This window comes from Scardinius erythrophthalmus (assembly GCF_964197995.2).
Source record: "Scardinius erythrophthalmus genome assembly, chromosome: 5".
In the NCBI taxonomy this organism is placed as follows: domain Eukaryota; kingdom Metazoa; phylum Chordata; class Actinopteri; order Cypriniformes; family Leuciscidae; genus Scardinius; species Scardinius erythrophthalmus.
The window spans coordinates 37428309-37443468 of record NC_138225.1 but is presented as its reverse complement, the minus strand read 5'-3'; the positions used below and the strand labels follow the sequence as shown (position 1 = coordinate 37443468).

The following is a 15160-nucleotide window of genomic DNA, read 5'->3' as shown; positions in this document are numbered from 1 at the left end:
AGATATACAGACAAATATAACAAGATAACAAATAAACAGACTACAAACAATTTTATTGCGCCAACAATTATAGCCCTCACAAACAGATTATGAATAATAATGGGAACATTACTCACAGCAGGTGATTTGAAATGTATTGCTGAAAGCAGTAAATCTGTTACAAAAGCGGTTTTGTTGGCTGAAACAGTGGAGCTTTGGGAGATGTATCTAAGAAAACGTTTTAGTGTGTTTACAATCTTCCAGCTACTTTTAGACTGTTAACAAACTAAAGCATATCATGCTGTCAAAAAACGAAAGACCTCTCAGAGAAGTTGCATCTCTAAATTCATCCCCTTTAAAGCCCAACTGTAAAAATACGGAAAGCTAAAAATAAAAAATAAAAACATCTGAACAAAATATAATAAAGAAAAAAATTAAGATAAATAGACACTGACAGACAGATGATACATGGATAGATAGATGCCAGTAGTTAGTTGGCTTGTCAACTATACTGATCCATACCTACAACAAAAGCTATAATTTTTTTTCCTGGGCACAAATGACAATGAAAAGGACTGACATCATTTTAGCTGGTCTTACTTTGAGAACAGGCTGTGCGGTTGGAATCATGGGAGGGGGCGTCGCAGGGGGCACAGCTTGAACATTGGAGGTGATGGTCGAGACTGGAGTCGCAGCTATTACAGGAGTTTGAGCCAGCTGAGGAGGGGAGCTCGGACATGACGAGGATGGAGAACCAGTAGTCAGTGCTATTGATGGTTGGTTTTCTGTTCGGATGTAATAACGACAATGTCAGCAGAAAAACCTCCTCCAAGCCACATGTCATTGGTAACTTCAAAGGTTCATTATTTGTGGCATCCAGTCAGTTACCTGAACCAGGGGGTGCTCCAGGTTTCCGTGCTTTACCCTTCGGTGGTGGGGGTAAAAGTTCCACCTCCTCCTGGGGCATCTGAGCTACCTTTTGGAGGAAAATCTTTTCCAAGGCTTGAGCCATGAGAACAATGTCATCTGTGGGCTGGGACAATAATTCAAGGGAAATTCATTTAAATCACACATTGGTATTGGTATAAAGTATATTATTATAAAAACTATAATAATATATATTTTTTTATATTATAAAATATAAATAAATAATTAAGGACTTGGATCTACCTTGTTATAGATGTAACAGTTTGTGAACATAGTGTTAAAGTCCTGCATGCATTCGCCAGCAGTCCAATAGTAATTATTCTCAAGTCGCTTCTTTATGGTTCCCATGTCCATTGGATTCTTAATAACTTTATGGTAGTCCTATTTGACCAAAATAATAAATTAGACAAGGTGTAATGCACTAGGTAGAGAAAAAAAAAACATTTAAAGGTGAAAATGGATTTTAAAACACTGTCTATACCCATAAGCAAGTCATTTATAGTTTATTTCCAACTCTACACACTGTTTGATAATCTCAACACAAAAACGCTGACTCAATCAACTGCATGAGTTTGAGACTCTCTGCTTGCCTGACAAATAGCAGATTGTCACTATTTTTGCAATGCCGTTTGGTAACACTAGAGGTGCAAAAATTACACTAGTCACCTCTGATTCAACTTATAACACACTACACTACAGGTCAAAAGTTTGGAATAATTAACATTATTATTATTTATTTATTTTTGGCTCTTAAAAGAAGTATCACCACGGCTGCATTTATTTTGGGGGAAAACAAAAACGTTTTAAAAAAAACTTTTCTATTTGAATATATTTTAAAATGTAACAAATTCCTGTGATGGCAAAGGTCCTGGAAATGGTGATACACCATTCAAGAGGCTGAAGCTACTTTTATTCAGGAAGAATGCAAAAATTTAATCAAAAGTGACATTTTTAATTTTACAAAAGATTTATATTTCAAATAAAGGGTGTTCATTGAACATTCTATTCATCCAAGATTCAGAATTCTGAAAAAAAAAAATCTCAGTTTCCACAAAAACATTTTCAACACTGAAAACAATTATTAATAACTGAGCACCATATATATATATATATATATATATATATATATATATATACACACACACTAAAATGAAAGTTTGTTTATATAATATATACATACATATCTATGCGTGTGTGCATGCATATATCATACACAGACATGCACACACACAGAAATATATATATATATATATATATATATATAAAAAAATAAATATACATATTATATAAACAAACATTTATTTTAGAATCGATTATTCCATTTGACAGCACTAATGTGTATGTGTGTAAATTATATGTATAAAATGAAAAATGCAACAAAATTACTCACTGGCAGATTCAACTTGATAGCATCCACAGGTGTGTAAAAGGGCCACGCAAACTGATGCTTCCACAGAGTCTTCACAACCACATTCTGCATATACTGTAGCTGGTTGGTTTTTCGGCCAGGCTTCCCAGGGTTCGTGACCTCAGGTGGGGGAGGGTTTACAATGGCTGGAGGCACCTGGGCAGGGGATGTGACTACCGACATACTGGTCAGTTAAGGGAAAGAAGTTGCTTGAATGACGTCTGTACGTCTCTTAGGTCAGCTTCAATGATCCTCTTGCTGCTCCTTAGTCCCACCTCCACACACACATCCCATCTCAGGACCTGAGTGTCAGCACGCTGCCAGTAAACGTAGAGAAATAACTCATTGAAGAAAATACAGCTATGAAAATAAATGACTTATTTATGTATATGGTGTGTGTATATAGCCTCATTTGAAATATAATAGCAGAAATTATACTAGTTTCCAGTATGATTTTTTTTTTTTTTTTTTACATTATATTGATATTTGCACAAATGTATTTCACTGTGTAGCACAGAGCCAAAAATAAATAATCAAATTTAAAACTTAATCAAGACCACAATCATGGTGGAAATGCATGTTGTAAACAAACAGTATTTTTAATAACTGTTATTTTCTATAGCTGCATTAATATAATTAATGTACACCAAATTTGATTTTACAAAAATCATTTTCAGGTAATTTGATGTATAGCTTAATAAATGATATACATCTTCACCAGTAAAATAGTTAAAATTCTGAATTTCAGTATCGGGGGTTTCACATGAATGAATGACTAGAAAACAAGGAAAAAGCTTTTTTTTTTTTTGTGAACTTGTGCGTTTCATTTGAACCACTTCAATAATTTTAAACACCAACAAAACGATCAAAATTTCGCGTGCCCATGAGAGGCCATGAAAAATCGCAGGTTTAGTCAGAATTAAACCAAAACATCAGCTAGCAAATTGCGCCCCTGCGCGCCCTTAAACGGAGCTCGAACTGTAAACTTAACTGGAAATACATTTTGCAATCGCGCGTTAAAGTAACTGCATCAGGCGTGTGTGTATATAAGTTCTTGAAAAGATGGCGGGCACGGGAGAGACAGGGCATCGAGTGAGGAATGCCGAGGATCGAGCCCCACCATGTCTTTAACACAACCATTGTGTGTGCATGCCGTTCAGCCAGCTAGCTACTCAGCGGGCTAATTTGAAATCATCCCACAATTCATCCACCAGTCCAATTTATACACTTGATACAACGAAAAAAAAACAGCGCAAACAATTACAGCGAGCTCTACGTTTACAGATCGAAACGGCTGCGCGTGAAAGAGGTTTTTGTTACATTGTTGCAAAGCGCCGCTCATCAGCTTCACTCTGTCAGAGGAGATCCTGCTAGCCACATTCAGCTGTGTTTTCCCCCCAAAACACCAATATACATCACCTAAACTGAATATAAACTTCGATCGGAATGCACTAATCGTAAATATATATGTTATACTTTATTACTTTCACTCCAAGCAGCTCCGGTAGCGTTTTCCTTGCAGATTTTCGGGTAGCTTTTATTGCGAAGAAGCATAATAGATGGCTGGGGTCGACACTGGTTGGGTAGTGTTGTGCGCATGCGCGCTGCTTCGCACGGTATTGTGGTTGTTGTTGTTGTTGTTGTGTAAATGAACGCTCTCGGCGCCGATCGGCCTTCAACATTCTCGTTCCAAACGTCCAGTATTCTTTTGTTTTCTTTATTATAAATATATCTCTTTTACATAAATATCTATATTACAGTGTCATAGTGTATATAAGTCAGTAGATCTTGATCAGGACCACGAAACGCTGTTTTGTTTCACCGTGGGGTGAATGGGTTTGTTGTGAGTTGATGATCAACATAGCTAACGTTACTTACTAAATAAATACATGCGTGGACGTGATATATTGATTTGCTGAAATTAACTTTTATTAGCTTACTTCTAGACAAACATTTGATGCTGTGAAACAAATGTGCCGCACTTGTTTTATCCTGCAACACTGGTCAAAATAATAATATATCAAAATAATATAATGTTTATTAATGTCCAGTAAAAAAAAAAAAAAAAACATAAACAGTTCCTTTGTAATGTTCCACATCTCGTGATGTCACCAAACAATCAGCACTAAAACATTATAAAACAGACAAAACAGTAAGACTGATCCTAGATCTGTATAGAGCGAAATCCTTTAACACTTTTACACACTTACTCGCAAAGTACTTAAAAATGTCATGTATTTCATGTAAAAAATACATGATTTCGTTCACAGTTTATTCAGAAACTAAAGCTGTGGAAAATGTATATTGGTCGCATAAAGTAAAGAAGACAGCCATCATAAGAAACTCAAGTTGTCATTACAAATTGCACATGCGCGGTGGCGCGCGTGTGTAATTTCTATTTGGCTCAGCAAGTGTCCCGACGTGTCTTTTCTACTAGTTGTTTTGTAACGAGAGTGGCTCGTTTGAAGCCGTAACTTTGGTTGAGAATCTTCTAGTAAGTTATTATTTTTTTTGTTCGTGTTTCGTCGCTTATATGATTTGCAAACCTGAGCTGAATGCAAGTACTCTGGTTCGGTTGTTAGCCGTGCTAGGTGTGTGAGTGGACAGCAGTGACAGGCGTGTGTGCGTGATAGGGCGTTAACTACATAGTTGTTTACTGTTCTAACTGATTCATGTGTGTCTGACTGTCAAAATATACGCCGCACCATATAGTAAATAAACATATGAATTAGTCAGAGCCAGAGGAAGTAACTGGCTTGGCTGCCATGCTATTGTAGCGAGACTTTCCTTTTAGGCCATGTGCATTTTGAAGCAGCTCAACGCTGTCAAGTTTGCTTTGTTGATATACAAATTGCATTTGAATCCTGTACACCTTTCTAGTCTCTTAAATTACTTGATCTCTTTCTCTGTTATTTAGAGTAACTATTTGACCACATGAGATGCAGTGATGGCATCAGAGAAGAAGCTTGACACAGAGACACATAAAACACATGCAGCATCATCATCCTCTAAGGTAAAAAAAAAAGAGAAAATAGCCCTTTGGTTGCTTTGCACTTTTAAAGTCACTGTGATTTCAAATTTGACCGTTCTTATTTTCTTTTACGGAATATTGCAGTGTTTATTATAGATGATTTATCTGTCCACATCATATAAAAAGCATTTGTTGTAATCTTATTAAAATTAAAGGGATGGTTCGGAGTAAAATCAACCTAGGGTCCTTTGCACCATGACCTCGAGCCAACAGTTTATTTAAATAACACTTGCCTGATGGCTAATGCTACCTCTAAACCTCTAAAGTTAGAGCTTATTTAGAGATATCAGCCGAATGGCTTAGTGCAGGCGCTAATGGATCCAAGGTTTTATCTCATAAATTACCCCAATAATAATGCCCAGAATGGTACCAAACTTGTACAGTAGTTCAAATAGGTTCTGTACTCATAAAAAAGGCATTGGAAAGTTTGTAAGTACATCAGGAGTTTATTTAAATAACACTTGCCTGATGGCTAATGCTACCTCTAACCCGGACGTCGAGGTCTCTTCTGTGATTTGGGAAAAGCCCGTAAAAGTCCTGGCAGAAAGCGATGCATAAGGATGTAGTGTTATGACGCCCAGTTCCTGGAATGCACTAATATTTGTTGGTAGTACCAGTTTGCAACAATTATTAGTTAAAGGTGCATTGCGCAACATTTCATGTTAAAAATACCCGTTTTTCTAACCCATACATGCTTAAACAATTGCCTGATGGGCTGAATGAGCCCTTCTCTGATCACTGCGATTGCCTCTATAATCCTGTACAGTAAAATAAATAAGAGGGATTCGGGTCGGAATTTGAGACTGGGCGTGACGTCATGCGCGTTCAGTTGCAGTGTTGCAGTTTCGCTTGTCGCCAGAGGGGGCATAGTTCTGCAAAAACTCAGAGACTTGCGCAATGCACCTTTAACACTAAGTTGTCAACACTTCGGAAAAAATAATAATTCGTCGTTACACTACATCCTTATGGATCGCTTTCTGCCAGGACTTTTACAGGCTTTTCCCAAATCACGGAAGTGACCTCGGTGTCCGGATTAGCAGTAGCATTAGCCATCAGGCAAGTGTTATTTAAATAAACTCCTGATGTACTTTCAAACTTTCCAATGCCTCATTTTATGAGTACAGAACCTATTTGAACTACTGTAGAAGTTTGGTACCATTCTGGGCATTATTAGTGGGGTAATTTACGAGATACAACCTTGGATCCATTAGCGCCTGCACTAAGCCATCCGGCTGATATCTCTAAAGAAGCTCTAACTTTAATAATGTTCGACCAAGGGAAAAAAGGCTTCTTTTTTTTGGCTCGAGGACCATCCCTTTAATTTCCGCTCCCTCTTGCAATGAAATCTCTTCTCTTCTTTGATGACTGCCGTAAGGGCACGTTTCATGCCAACTTTAAATGCAGTTTCAGCCAGAAGTTAAGGTGTTTCTCTGTTGATGTAATCTGTATACTTTTTTTTCCTCAAGTCTGCCCCTGTGAAGCCAAACTACTCATTGAAGTTCACCCTCGCAGGCCACACAAAAGCTATATCATCAGTGAAATTTAGCCCTAGTGGTGAATGGTTGGCCAGTTCATGTAAGCAGTGTTTGTTTGTTTGTTTTGTAACATTCAATTGTAATCTATAAAACAGCAAACCAATGTCTGAAGATTTTAAAAATGACAATCTCTTTTTCAGCGGCAGACAAGCTCATCAAAATATGGTGCACTTTTGACGGAAAATTTGAGAAGAGTCTTGCCGGACACAAACTTGTGAGTTTAATGAAAGTTAAAATTTACATGAAAATTCTGTCATCAATTACTCGTGTCCCTCATGTTGTTTCAAACCCATTAGACTTTCGATCGTCTTCAAAACACAAGATATTTTTAATGAAACCTGAGAAATTTCTTCCCTTCATTGAAAGTCCATTCCACTAAGACTTTCACTCTTCAAAAAGTGCTTAAAGTCATCTCAAGTATGGTTGAGCTGTCATTGACCGTATTTCATGAACTCTATGTATGTCCTTTGATCATTGTTTATATGTACATAAAAGCCTAAACTAAATATGTTCATCATATAAAGCAATTGTGTATCTTGGGAGACTTTAAAGGGACAGTTCACCCAAAAATGAAAATTACCCCATGATTTACTCACCCTCAAGTCATCCTAGTTGTATATTACATACTTCTTTCAGACGAATACAATCGGAGTTATTTAAAAAAATGTCCTGGCTCATCCAAGCTTTATAATGGTAGTGAATGGCTACTTTTGTTTTGAAGTCCATCAAAGTGCATCCATGATAAAAGTGCTCTGAGGGGGTTAATATAGGCCTTCTGAAGTGAAGCGATGTGTTTGTATAAGATTTGTGTTCGTTCATGTTATTCGACTAAAATAACTAGCTTCCGCCAGACGGCCTACGCAAGTCGACTTACGCCAAAAGAGTAACTCATGATGCATGTATGACGTAGGATGTAGGAGTAGCGTAAGCTTTGACGCCTCTCGCGGTTCAAACAAACAGGGCTTGGCAACAAACTCAAGCTCCCTCGACATTTCTCTTTAAATATTGTCGTTTTAGACTTCTAATCTGTGACTGGTGTCTGCTCTATCCTCTGCACTTTTGCGTTCGTCATTACGTTGTGTGTGAGGTCAAAGGTTATGCCATTATAAAGCTTGGAAGAGCCAGGACATTTTTTTTAATATAACTCTGATTGTATTCTTCTGAAAGAAGAAGGCTTGAACTATCCCTTTAAGAATATTCCTGTTCCAACATTTAGAGATCATATTGTGATGTCTTTTACAACCCTGTGTTGTATTTGGCAGGGAATATCAGATGTGGCCTGGTCTTCAGACTCAAATCTTTTGGTGTCTGCATCAGATGACAAGACACTGAAGATTTGGGATATGAGTTCGGTAAATCTTTTCGAACATATATTTACACACATGTATATATTCTGATGCTGTAGGTGTCACCCATATCAGTTCCTGAGTTTTGTCCCCAAATTCTCTGCCATGTTTTTAAAGGGAAAATGTCTAAAGACACTAAAAGGCCACAGCAACTACGTCTTCTGTTGTAACTTCAACCCACAGTCGAATCTTGTTGTTTCTGGATCTGTAAGTAAACAGAAAGATGGATTATTTTTTAAATGCAAAAAATGATAAGTCATTTAGTGATCGAGTGGTGTGGTTCATGTTGACAGTTTGATGAGAGTGTACGGATTTGGGATGTCAAAACTGGGAAGTGTCTGAAGACCCTGCCAGCTCACTCGGACCCGGTCTCAGCGGTAAAAATGAATTTTGAAAAAAAATGCACTTTAAAAAATGAAAAAATCATTTTGTTAGCTTTCATGCAGATTTTTATGATGTCATTTTCATCTAATGTTTCCAGGTTCACTTCAACAGAGACGGATCTCTGATAGTATCCAGTAGCTATGATGGTTTATGGTAAGTTGAGTAGCGCCTTATATTAAAGTGCCTCTATTATGCTATTTTGAATAGTATTCAAATGCAGTTTGTAATATAGCTACTTGTGAATGTAAAATGTCTGCAAGTTTTTAAAGATCAAAGTGCACGACTAAAAAAACGAGTCGTCAGCTATTCCAGTCTCTCTTCATGTTACATAACTACGTAAAAATGTAACAAATTAGCATAATTCCAGCCTATGGTCATCATTGGCTGCCCGTAAACAACGTATACTTTGACCTGCCCACAAAAAAATGGAGTTGTAGCTGAGGCCTGGAAGAGTTTGTTTCGTGTTGTTGATATGTCGAGATAACGCTTTTTAGGACTGCGAATCAACTTTGCTTGCTCTTCAAAAGGATACGAACTTGCACTGGAATTGATATGAAAAAACTGATGCCATCATCAAGCCTCCAGAGCTGAAATTCATATATGGTAATAGGCGTTTCATTTTCTGACATGCACTGTAAGCTGTAGACCAACAGACTGGGCCTTCTAACCAATCAGAGTAGGCTGGCAGTAATGAGAGGTTTAGAGAGACTGAATCCTCAAACAAACTGTTTTCAGACTCTTTGAAAAATTAGGTGATATACAATGTATATTATGATTAAACTGTAGTATGAGCAAACCATAATTGTATGAGTCAACAAAATTAGGACCCTTTAAAATAGAATAACAGAGGCACCTTTAAAGTGCTGAAAGTCATTTCAGTGTTTTTGGTAACTTACTCAAGAACACCCCCATCTGTTCACCCACACACCCTCTGTCCAAAACTCTGCCCTCCAAAGGCATGTCAACAAATCCAAACACGCAAAAGGCAGAGTGGCATAGCACATTCTCTGTCATGTAGAGCAGACATACTAAACATATACTTGCAGCACCTTCTTGTAAGCCACTATCCTTACATTTGATTCTTTAAGTCCGATGTGATGTCAATATTTATCCATTCATGTTACTTACTGTATTTCAGTCGATTGTGGGACACTGCTTCAGGACAATGTCTGAGAACTCTTATAGGTATGTGACTGTTTTCTCTGTAGTATGTACCATATGTGCTGTTGAAGCTGGTTGGCATGATATCAAGTTTTCCAAATACAGTTGGACTTTATTTTAGATGTTGAGTGTTGTTGTGGTGCCAGATGGCAGGATGTTGTGTGGTGCATAATTTGGATAAATGTGGCCTCTCTAAATGCAAATAAGGAGAGTCTGTTGATGGAGAACTGATCCTTTTTTTATTTCAAGATGATGACAACCCTCCTGTCTCGTTTGTAAAGTTTTCTCCAAATGGAAAATACATTCTGGCTGCAACACTGGACAAGTAAGTGAACTCATCCCCCTAGTGACTCTTTATTATTCCATTCAGTGCAGTCTCTGAGACTAAATTAATTCAGCAAAACTTTCAAAATTGCAAACATTTGTAACAAATGTATAATATAAATATTATGGTAACACTATACAATAACGTCTCAAGTGGCCCCAAAGTTTTTTTTTATATTCTTTTTCATGCAGTGTGTAATATAGCTGTCTGTAAATGTAAACGGTCTGCAAAGGTGTAGTCGAAATTGTATGATAAATAAAGTTATTGTCTCCCAAAAGAAAGAATCGACTCTGAACCACCTTAATGAGACGTCAGGAATTCGAATCCCAATCAGTTACGGCTACACGTCACTAGCCAACACATTTGCATAATGCCCACCTATGTTCTACGTTGTCCTTTCGCAAACAACTTGATCGGTGGGATACACAAAACGCTTGCTCTTGAAAGATGGGTCAGTACCCACTTTATTTGGATCAGCTTGCTCCTCAGAATCACAACCTGTATGTATGATTAATTATTAATGTATATATTTTCTACTGGATGTTCAAAATACGTAGTTTTGTGTTTTATATTGTGTAGGTCTCTGGCTAACTCAAGTTATTACTGTCTTACTGAAATAGTTAATGCTAATCAGCTGTGTGCCCCTTTTACCTAAAAATGTGTCTATTAATGCAGATTGTCTGTCGTTGCTACTAATGATTAAGAATTGAGCAAGATTTGCTTTACAAATTTTAATGTTACATCAGTCATTCACGTTAGTGCTCGGCTAACATATGCTCTGATATTTAGCAGTTAATGATACAATTTAATAAATTAGAAATATACACATATTTGTTGATGGACATACACTTGTTAAAGGTGGTACCACTGATTTCAGGCCCAAAAATATTTTTATCACATTCATCTAATCTTTCCTAACGATCTGCTAGCTGCCCGCCCCATAAGCATGCCGTCAAAAAAATGCGTCTCTGTAGGCAGCCTAGGCTCTGAGATCTGCACACAAAAACAAATGGTTTAGAGACGCGTTTTTTTTGACGGCATGCTTATGGGGCGGGCAGCTAGCGGATCGTTAGGAAAGATTAGATGAATGTGCTAAAAATATTTTTGGGCCTGAAATCACTGATACCACCTTTAATGCTGGTGGTGAGGATTTACAGTTGCAACATTTCATAAATGTACCTCATACTGAGTATCTTATCACTGAGAAACGTCTTCTTAAGTCGCCCTTGCGATGGAGATTTGGGTTGAATAACTAGTTATTCCAATGTTTCATCATTGGACTCGTGCTCGGATTGATATGATAAAATCGACGCCATCGTTACTGTCTTTACTATGTGTACAATTGCTGAGGACTGAGGAAGCCTCCGGAGCTGAAGTTCAGTTATGGTAATGGGTGTTTCATTTCCGACACGCTGTACGTGGTAGACCAGGGAACGACAACTGGCGGCCCGCGGGCCAAAAGTGGCCCGCCAGCAATATTTTCTGGCCCGCCAGATTATTTTGGAAGTCCTAAATGCTGCACCAAACTCTTCCACTACTTGTGAAAATCCGTAGTCGCACGGCGATTTCACCGCCGCATACTCACTGTGTGAAACGCCCGTAGGGAATCATGCGGCGCGGGATTAAATTTTAAAGTATAACGGTGCGTTGACACCGGACGCGAATAGCGCGTCAAATTCGCGCCTGCCGCGTCTAGTTATAGATACGCTTGACCACTTTGTATCCATTCGCGCGTCAAAAGACGATTGCGGTCGGAACCCTGGTGTACTTTGGACGGAGCGTGCGGTCTGACTGACAATAGCCCACTCCCGACATCTTTTGACAGCGTATCCACACTTAATTCTGACCACCTGTACACCTCTGAGGAGCTGTGCCAGTAGGGCAATATGATTTTCGTTTATGTTGCTTAGAAATTTGAGTGATAGGCTTTGTCCTATTCAATTTATGTTATTTATATTTCATAATTGTAATTCATCTGTGGAATTTTTTTTCTCTGCTGACAGTAGGCTACAATGTTAAAATAGCCTAATATTTATATTGACACGAACACAATTTTTTGTATAGCATTTATAATTATTATAGGCTACTTAATCTCATTCTTTCCGTTAGAGACATTTGAATGTGAGATTATGGAAACGAGATCTAAATTTTGCGGACCCGTCAGGTCGGGAAATAAAGCGGGTGAACACCGAGTGTATTTTAAGCGGTTGCTGAATAGAACCTTGTGGGAGCGGGACGAAAACAAAACAGTCCCGCGCAGACCTCCTTAAACCTTAGGTGTGTATGAGTGTGTCCCGAATAAAAAAAAAAAAAAGGAATAAAGTTCAAAAGTTGGACTATAAGCGAATGAGGCATGATTGCTATCCACACCTTTATTAAAATGGCTGTAATCTGTTACCACAATAGTAGCCTACTTGATCTGTTTAAAATGATTTCCTTGATATATGCCTAAGGTGTTAAATTAAAAATCAAAATTAAAATTTGTCTAATCCAGTAATTATTTTTTTCTATTTTTGATCTGAGCACAATCAGAAAATCAGAAAACCCATTGTTATTAGTTTTTTCATTTTAGTTCAGGAAATAAATAATGGAAAAACAAGTCGTTTTTCATCTTTTTATTTTTGGTTTTAATTTGAAAAAACGATTGAACGAATGGTCCACGGACGGTGACGGACCCATCATATTCCTCGATTATAGGCCTATATAAGAATATTTAATTTGTATCCATAGGCCTACTCTGTGTAGCTGGCCCGCCATCTACTGGCTAAAAAAAATATTGGCCCGCGGCCAAAGTTACTTGCCGACCCCTGTGGTAGACCAATCACAACAGACTGGGCCATCTGACCAATCAGAGCAGAGTAGGCTCTCATAAAAGAGGGACTGAATCATCTGATGAGTCGTTTGATGTTAATTGCAAAATCTGGTGATGTGCAATGTATATTATGAGAAAATGAAAGTGTTTTTTGACCTTTGATGCATGTAAACCTGTTGTAGTAGATCTCTGAAACTAAATTAGGAACCTTTAAAATTGGACAATAGGTGCACTTTAACATTAGTCAGTGCATTAACTTTTTTTTTTCAGTGCTTAAAAGTATATATATATATATATATATATATATTTACAATATTTATTATTATTATTTATTTTTTTACAGCATTTATTAACCTTTGTTAATGTTAGTTAATAAACATGCTCATGTTCATGTTAGTTCACAGTGCATTTACTAAGGGTAAATAGATAAAATATTCTTTCATTTTCCTTACAGTACCTTAAAGCTCTGGGACTACAGCAAAGGAAAGGTTTGTAATTTAACTATAATGAATTTGTACTACTACTGATTAATCTTTTTTATTGCATTCAAATTAATAGTGTATATATTATACATACTATTCATTTTACTACATTAAAAAATATTTTATGACATGATAATGCTAATTTGTATACATGTGTACAGGGTTGACTGTACTTGTGAGGTCCAATTTATATATAAATGTAGTGTTTTGCACAGGTTTCTGTCAGGTTAGGTGATAACAAATATCATTAACCTTATATATATATATATATATATATATAATATATATATATATATATATATATATATATATATATATATATATATATATATATATATATATATATATATATATATATATATATATATATATATATATATATATAAATATAAACAGTGGATGTCCATGAGATGTCCTCGCTAATACAGTCAAACAAATGTGTTTACACCTACAAATGTGTTAAATCTGGCAAAACCTCCTTTTGGGAACATCGTAATTTGTAAAAAAAAATAAGTAAAAAGTAAATAGCTTTTTATTTTTTATTTTATAAAAATGCAGAATGTTTTCTGTCAGTGTTAAGTTATAGTATTTCTAATTAGCTGTAGGCCTATATAAAAACAATAGAATGCCATTTAGCTAAGTGAGTTTGAGTGGGTAATGTTTCATGCTTTTGAATGATCTATTGTATCTTTTAATATTTTTTAGTGTCTCAAGACATATACTGGACATAAGAATGAAAAGTATTGCGTGTTTGCCAATTTTTCTGTGACTGGAGGAAAGGTAGGTTCTGTTTAACTTTGTCAAAGTATTTGTTTTAATACATATTTCTATAGTTATTTTAGGCCAGTTCCTGTTAAGAGCAAGTTTTTTTGAATAACCTGAATCTGTCTTGGTTCCGTTCAGTGGATCGTCTCAGGCTCTGAAGACAATATGGTGTATATCTGGAACTTGCAGACCAAAGAAATTGTGCAGAAATTACAAGGGCACACAGGTATATGACATTTGATTGACCTCCCAGACACTGCTGTGTCTTTCATTTTGTTAACATAAGAGATTGTAAATATGATGTATTTTTTGTCCTTAGATGTAGTGATCTCGACAGCTTGTCACCCTACAGAAAACATCATTGCATCAGCATCCCTGGAGAACGACAAGACCATCAAACTGTGGAAGAGTGATTGTTAAGTTAAAGCATATACTTCAGAGGCTTTAGACTGATGACTTTAAATAGTTTCTGTCTTTTACAATGGTTTGTTAGCACATGGTTCAGGCTTATCTGAGAGATGGGCAGGTCCTATCTGCTTAGAATAGTGACATCTCACTTATCAGTAAGATTTTCTCCCCTTAATCTACTGTATCATCTACTGTAATGTTCTCAGTTCATTTTAATTTATTACAGAAGAGCAAATGTTTTCTATCAGATCATGAATTCTATTGTTTTATGGTTCTATTTGGGTAAAGATATATGTACTTCTGGTAGACATACCAAAAATGTATATATAAACAGTTTTGTTAAATGAGAACGTCTCTTGATGTAAATTTTTGCAATGTCTGTTTGAACCTTCAATTGTTTCTAAACATAATTTTCCAGCATTTCAGCTTTGAATCTGAAGGTATTCATTCATCTTAGTCTCAGTTTTATTTTCATTCTCATTTGAGCAGTAGGTTAATCTCCATAAAGTGTACAATCTTCTGCACACTTTGCTATAGGAGTATATAGAAATATCGGTAACACTTTACACTAAGGTTCATTAGTTAACTACATTAGTT

General features: G+C 36.5%; 2 protein-coding genes across 13 annotated transcripts in view; one reads left to right on the top strand and one right to left on the bottom strand.

Annotated features, from left to right (window-relative positions):
* The window catches only part of brd3b (bromodomain containing 3b), an 18536-nt gene extending 14538 nt beyond the window's left edge, over positions 1 to 3998 (bottom strand). For 4 of the 12 annotated variants that reach the window (XM_081365914.1, XM_081365916.1, XM_081365909.1 and 1 more), the window contains exons 1-5: positions 3799 to 3998; positions 2297 to 2631; positions 1150 to 1287; positions 868 to 1012; positions 580 to 764 (exon numbers count right to left, since the gene is read on the bottom strand). In XM_081365914.1, the coding sequence (XP_081222040.1) occupies positions 580 to 764; positions 868 to 1012; positions 1150 to 1287; positions 2297 to 2497 (669 nt within the window). In that variant the 5' untranslated portion in view covers positions 2498 to 2631; positions 3799 to 3998. Of the gene's footprint in view, positions 1 to 579; positions 765 to 867; positions 1013 to 1149; positions 1288 to 2296; positions 2632 to 3790 lie in introns of all 12 variants that reach the window. The other 8 variants (XM_081365907.1, XM_081365912.1, XM_081365918.1 and 5 more) reach the window with 4 other exon arrangements.
* On the top strand, positions 3921 to 15160 carry LOC308691058 (WD repeat-containing protein 5-like). Its single transcript, XM_081365923.1, has 14 exons — positions 3921 to 4808; positions 5232 to 5327; positions 6812 to 6920; positions 7021 to 7094; positions 8143 to 8232; positions 8344 to 8433; positions 8520 to 8603; positions 8708 to 8763; positions 9749 to 9795; positions 10021 to 10096; positions 13363 to 13396; positions 14096 to 14170; positions 14294 to 14381; positions 14475 to 15160. The coding sequence occupies exons 2-14, from the start codon at positions 5262 to 5264 to the stop codon at positions 14573 to 14575; spliced, it is 990 nt and encodes a 329-aa protein (XP_081222049.1). The 5' UTR covers positions 3921 to 4808; positions 5232 to 5261; the 3' UTR covers positions 14576 to 15160.

Coding starts and splice junctions, on each gene's coding strand:
- LOC308691058 (XM_081365923.1), top strand. CDS start 5,262: ATGGCATCAGAGAAGAAGCTTGACACAGAGACACATAAAACACATGCA. Junction 10,097..13,362: donor CTGGCTGCAACACTGGACAA/GTAAGTGAACTC, acceptor TTTTCCTTACAG/TACCTTAAAGCTCTGGGACT. Junction 13,397..14,095: donor GGGACTACAGCAAAGGAAAG/GTTTGTAATTTA, acceptor AATATTTTTTAG/TGTCTCAAGACATATACTGG.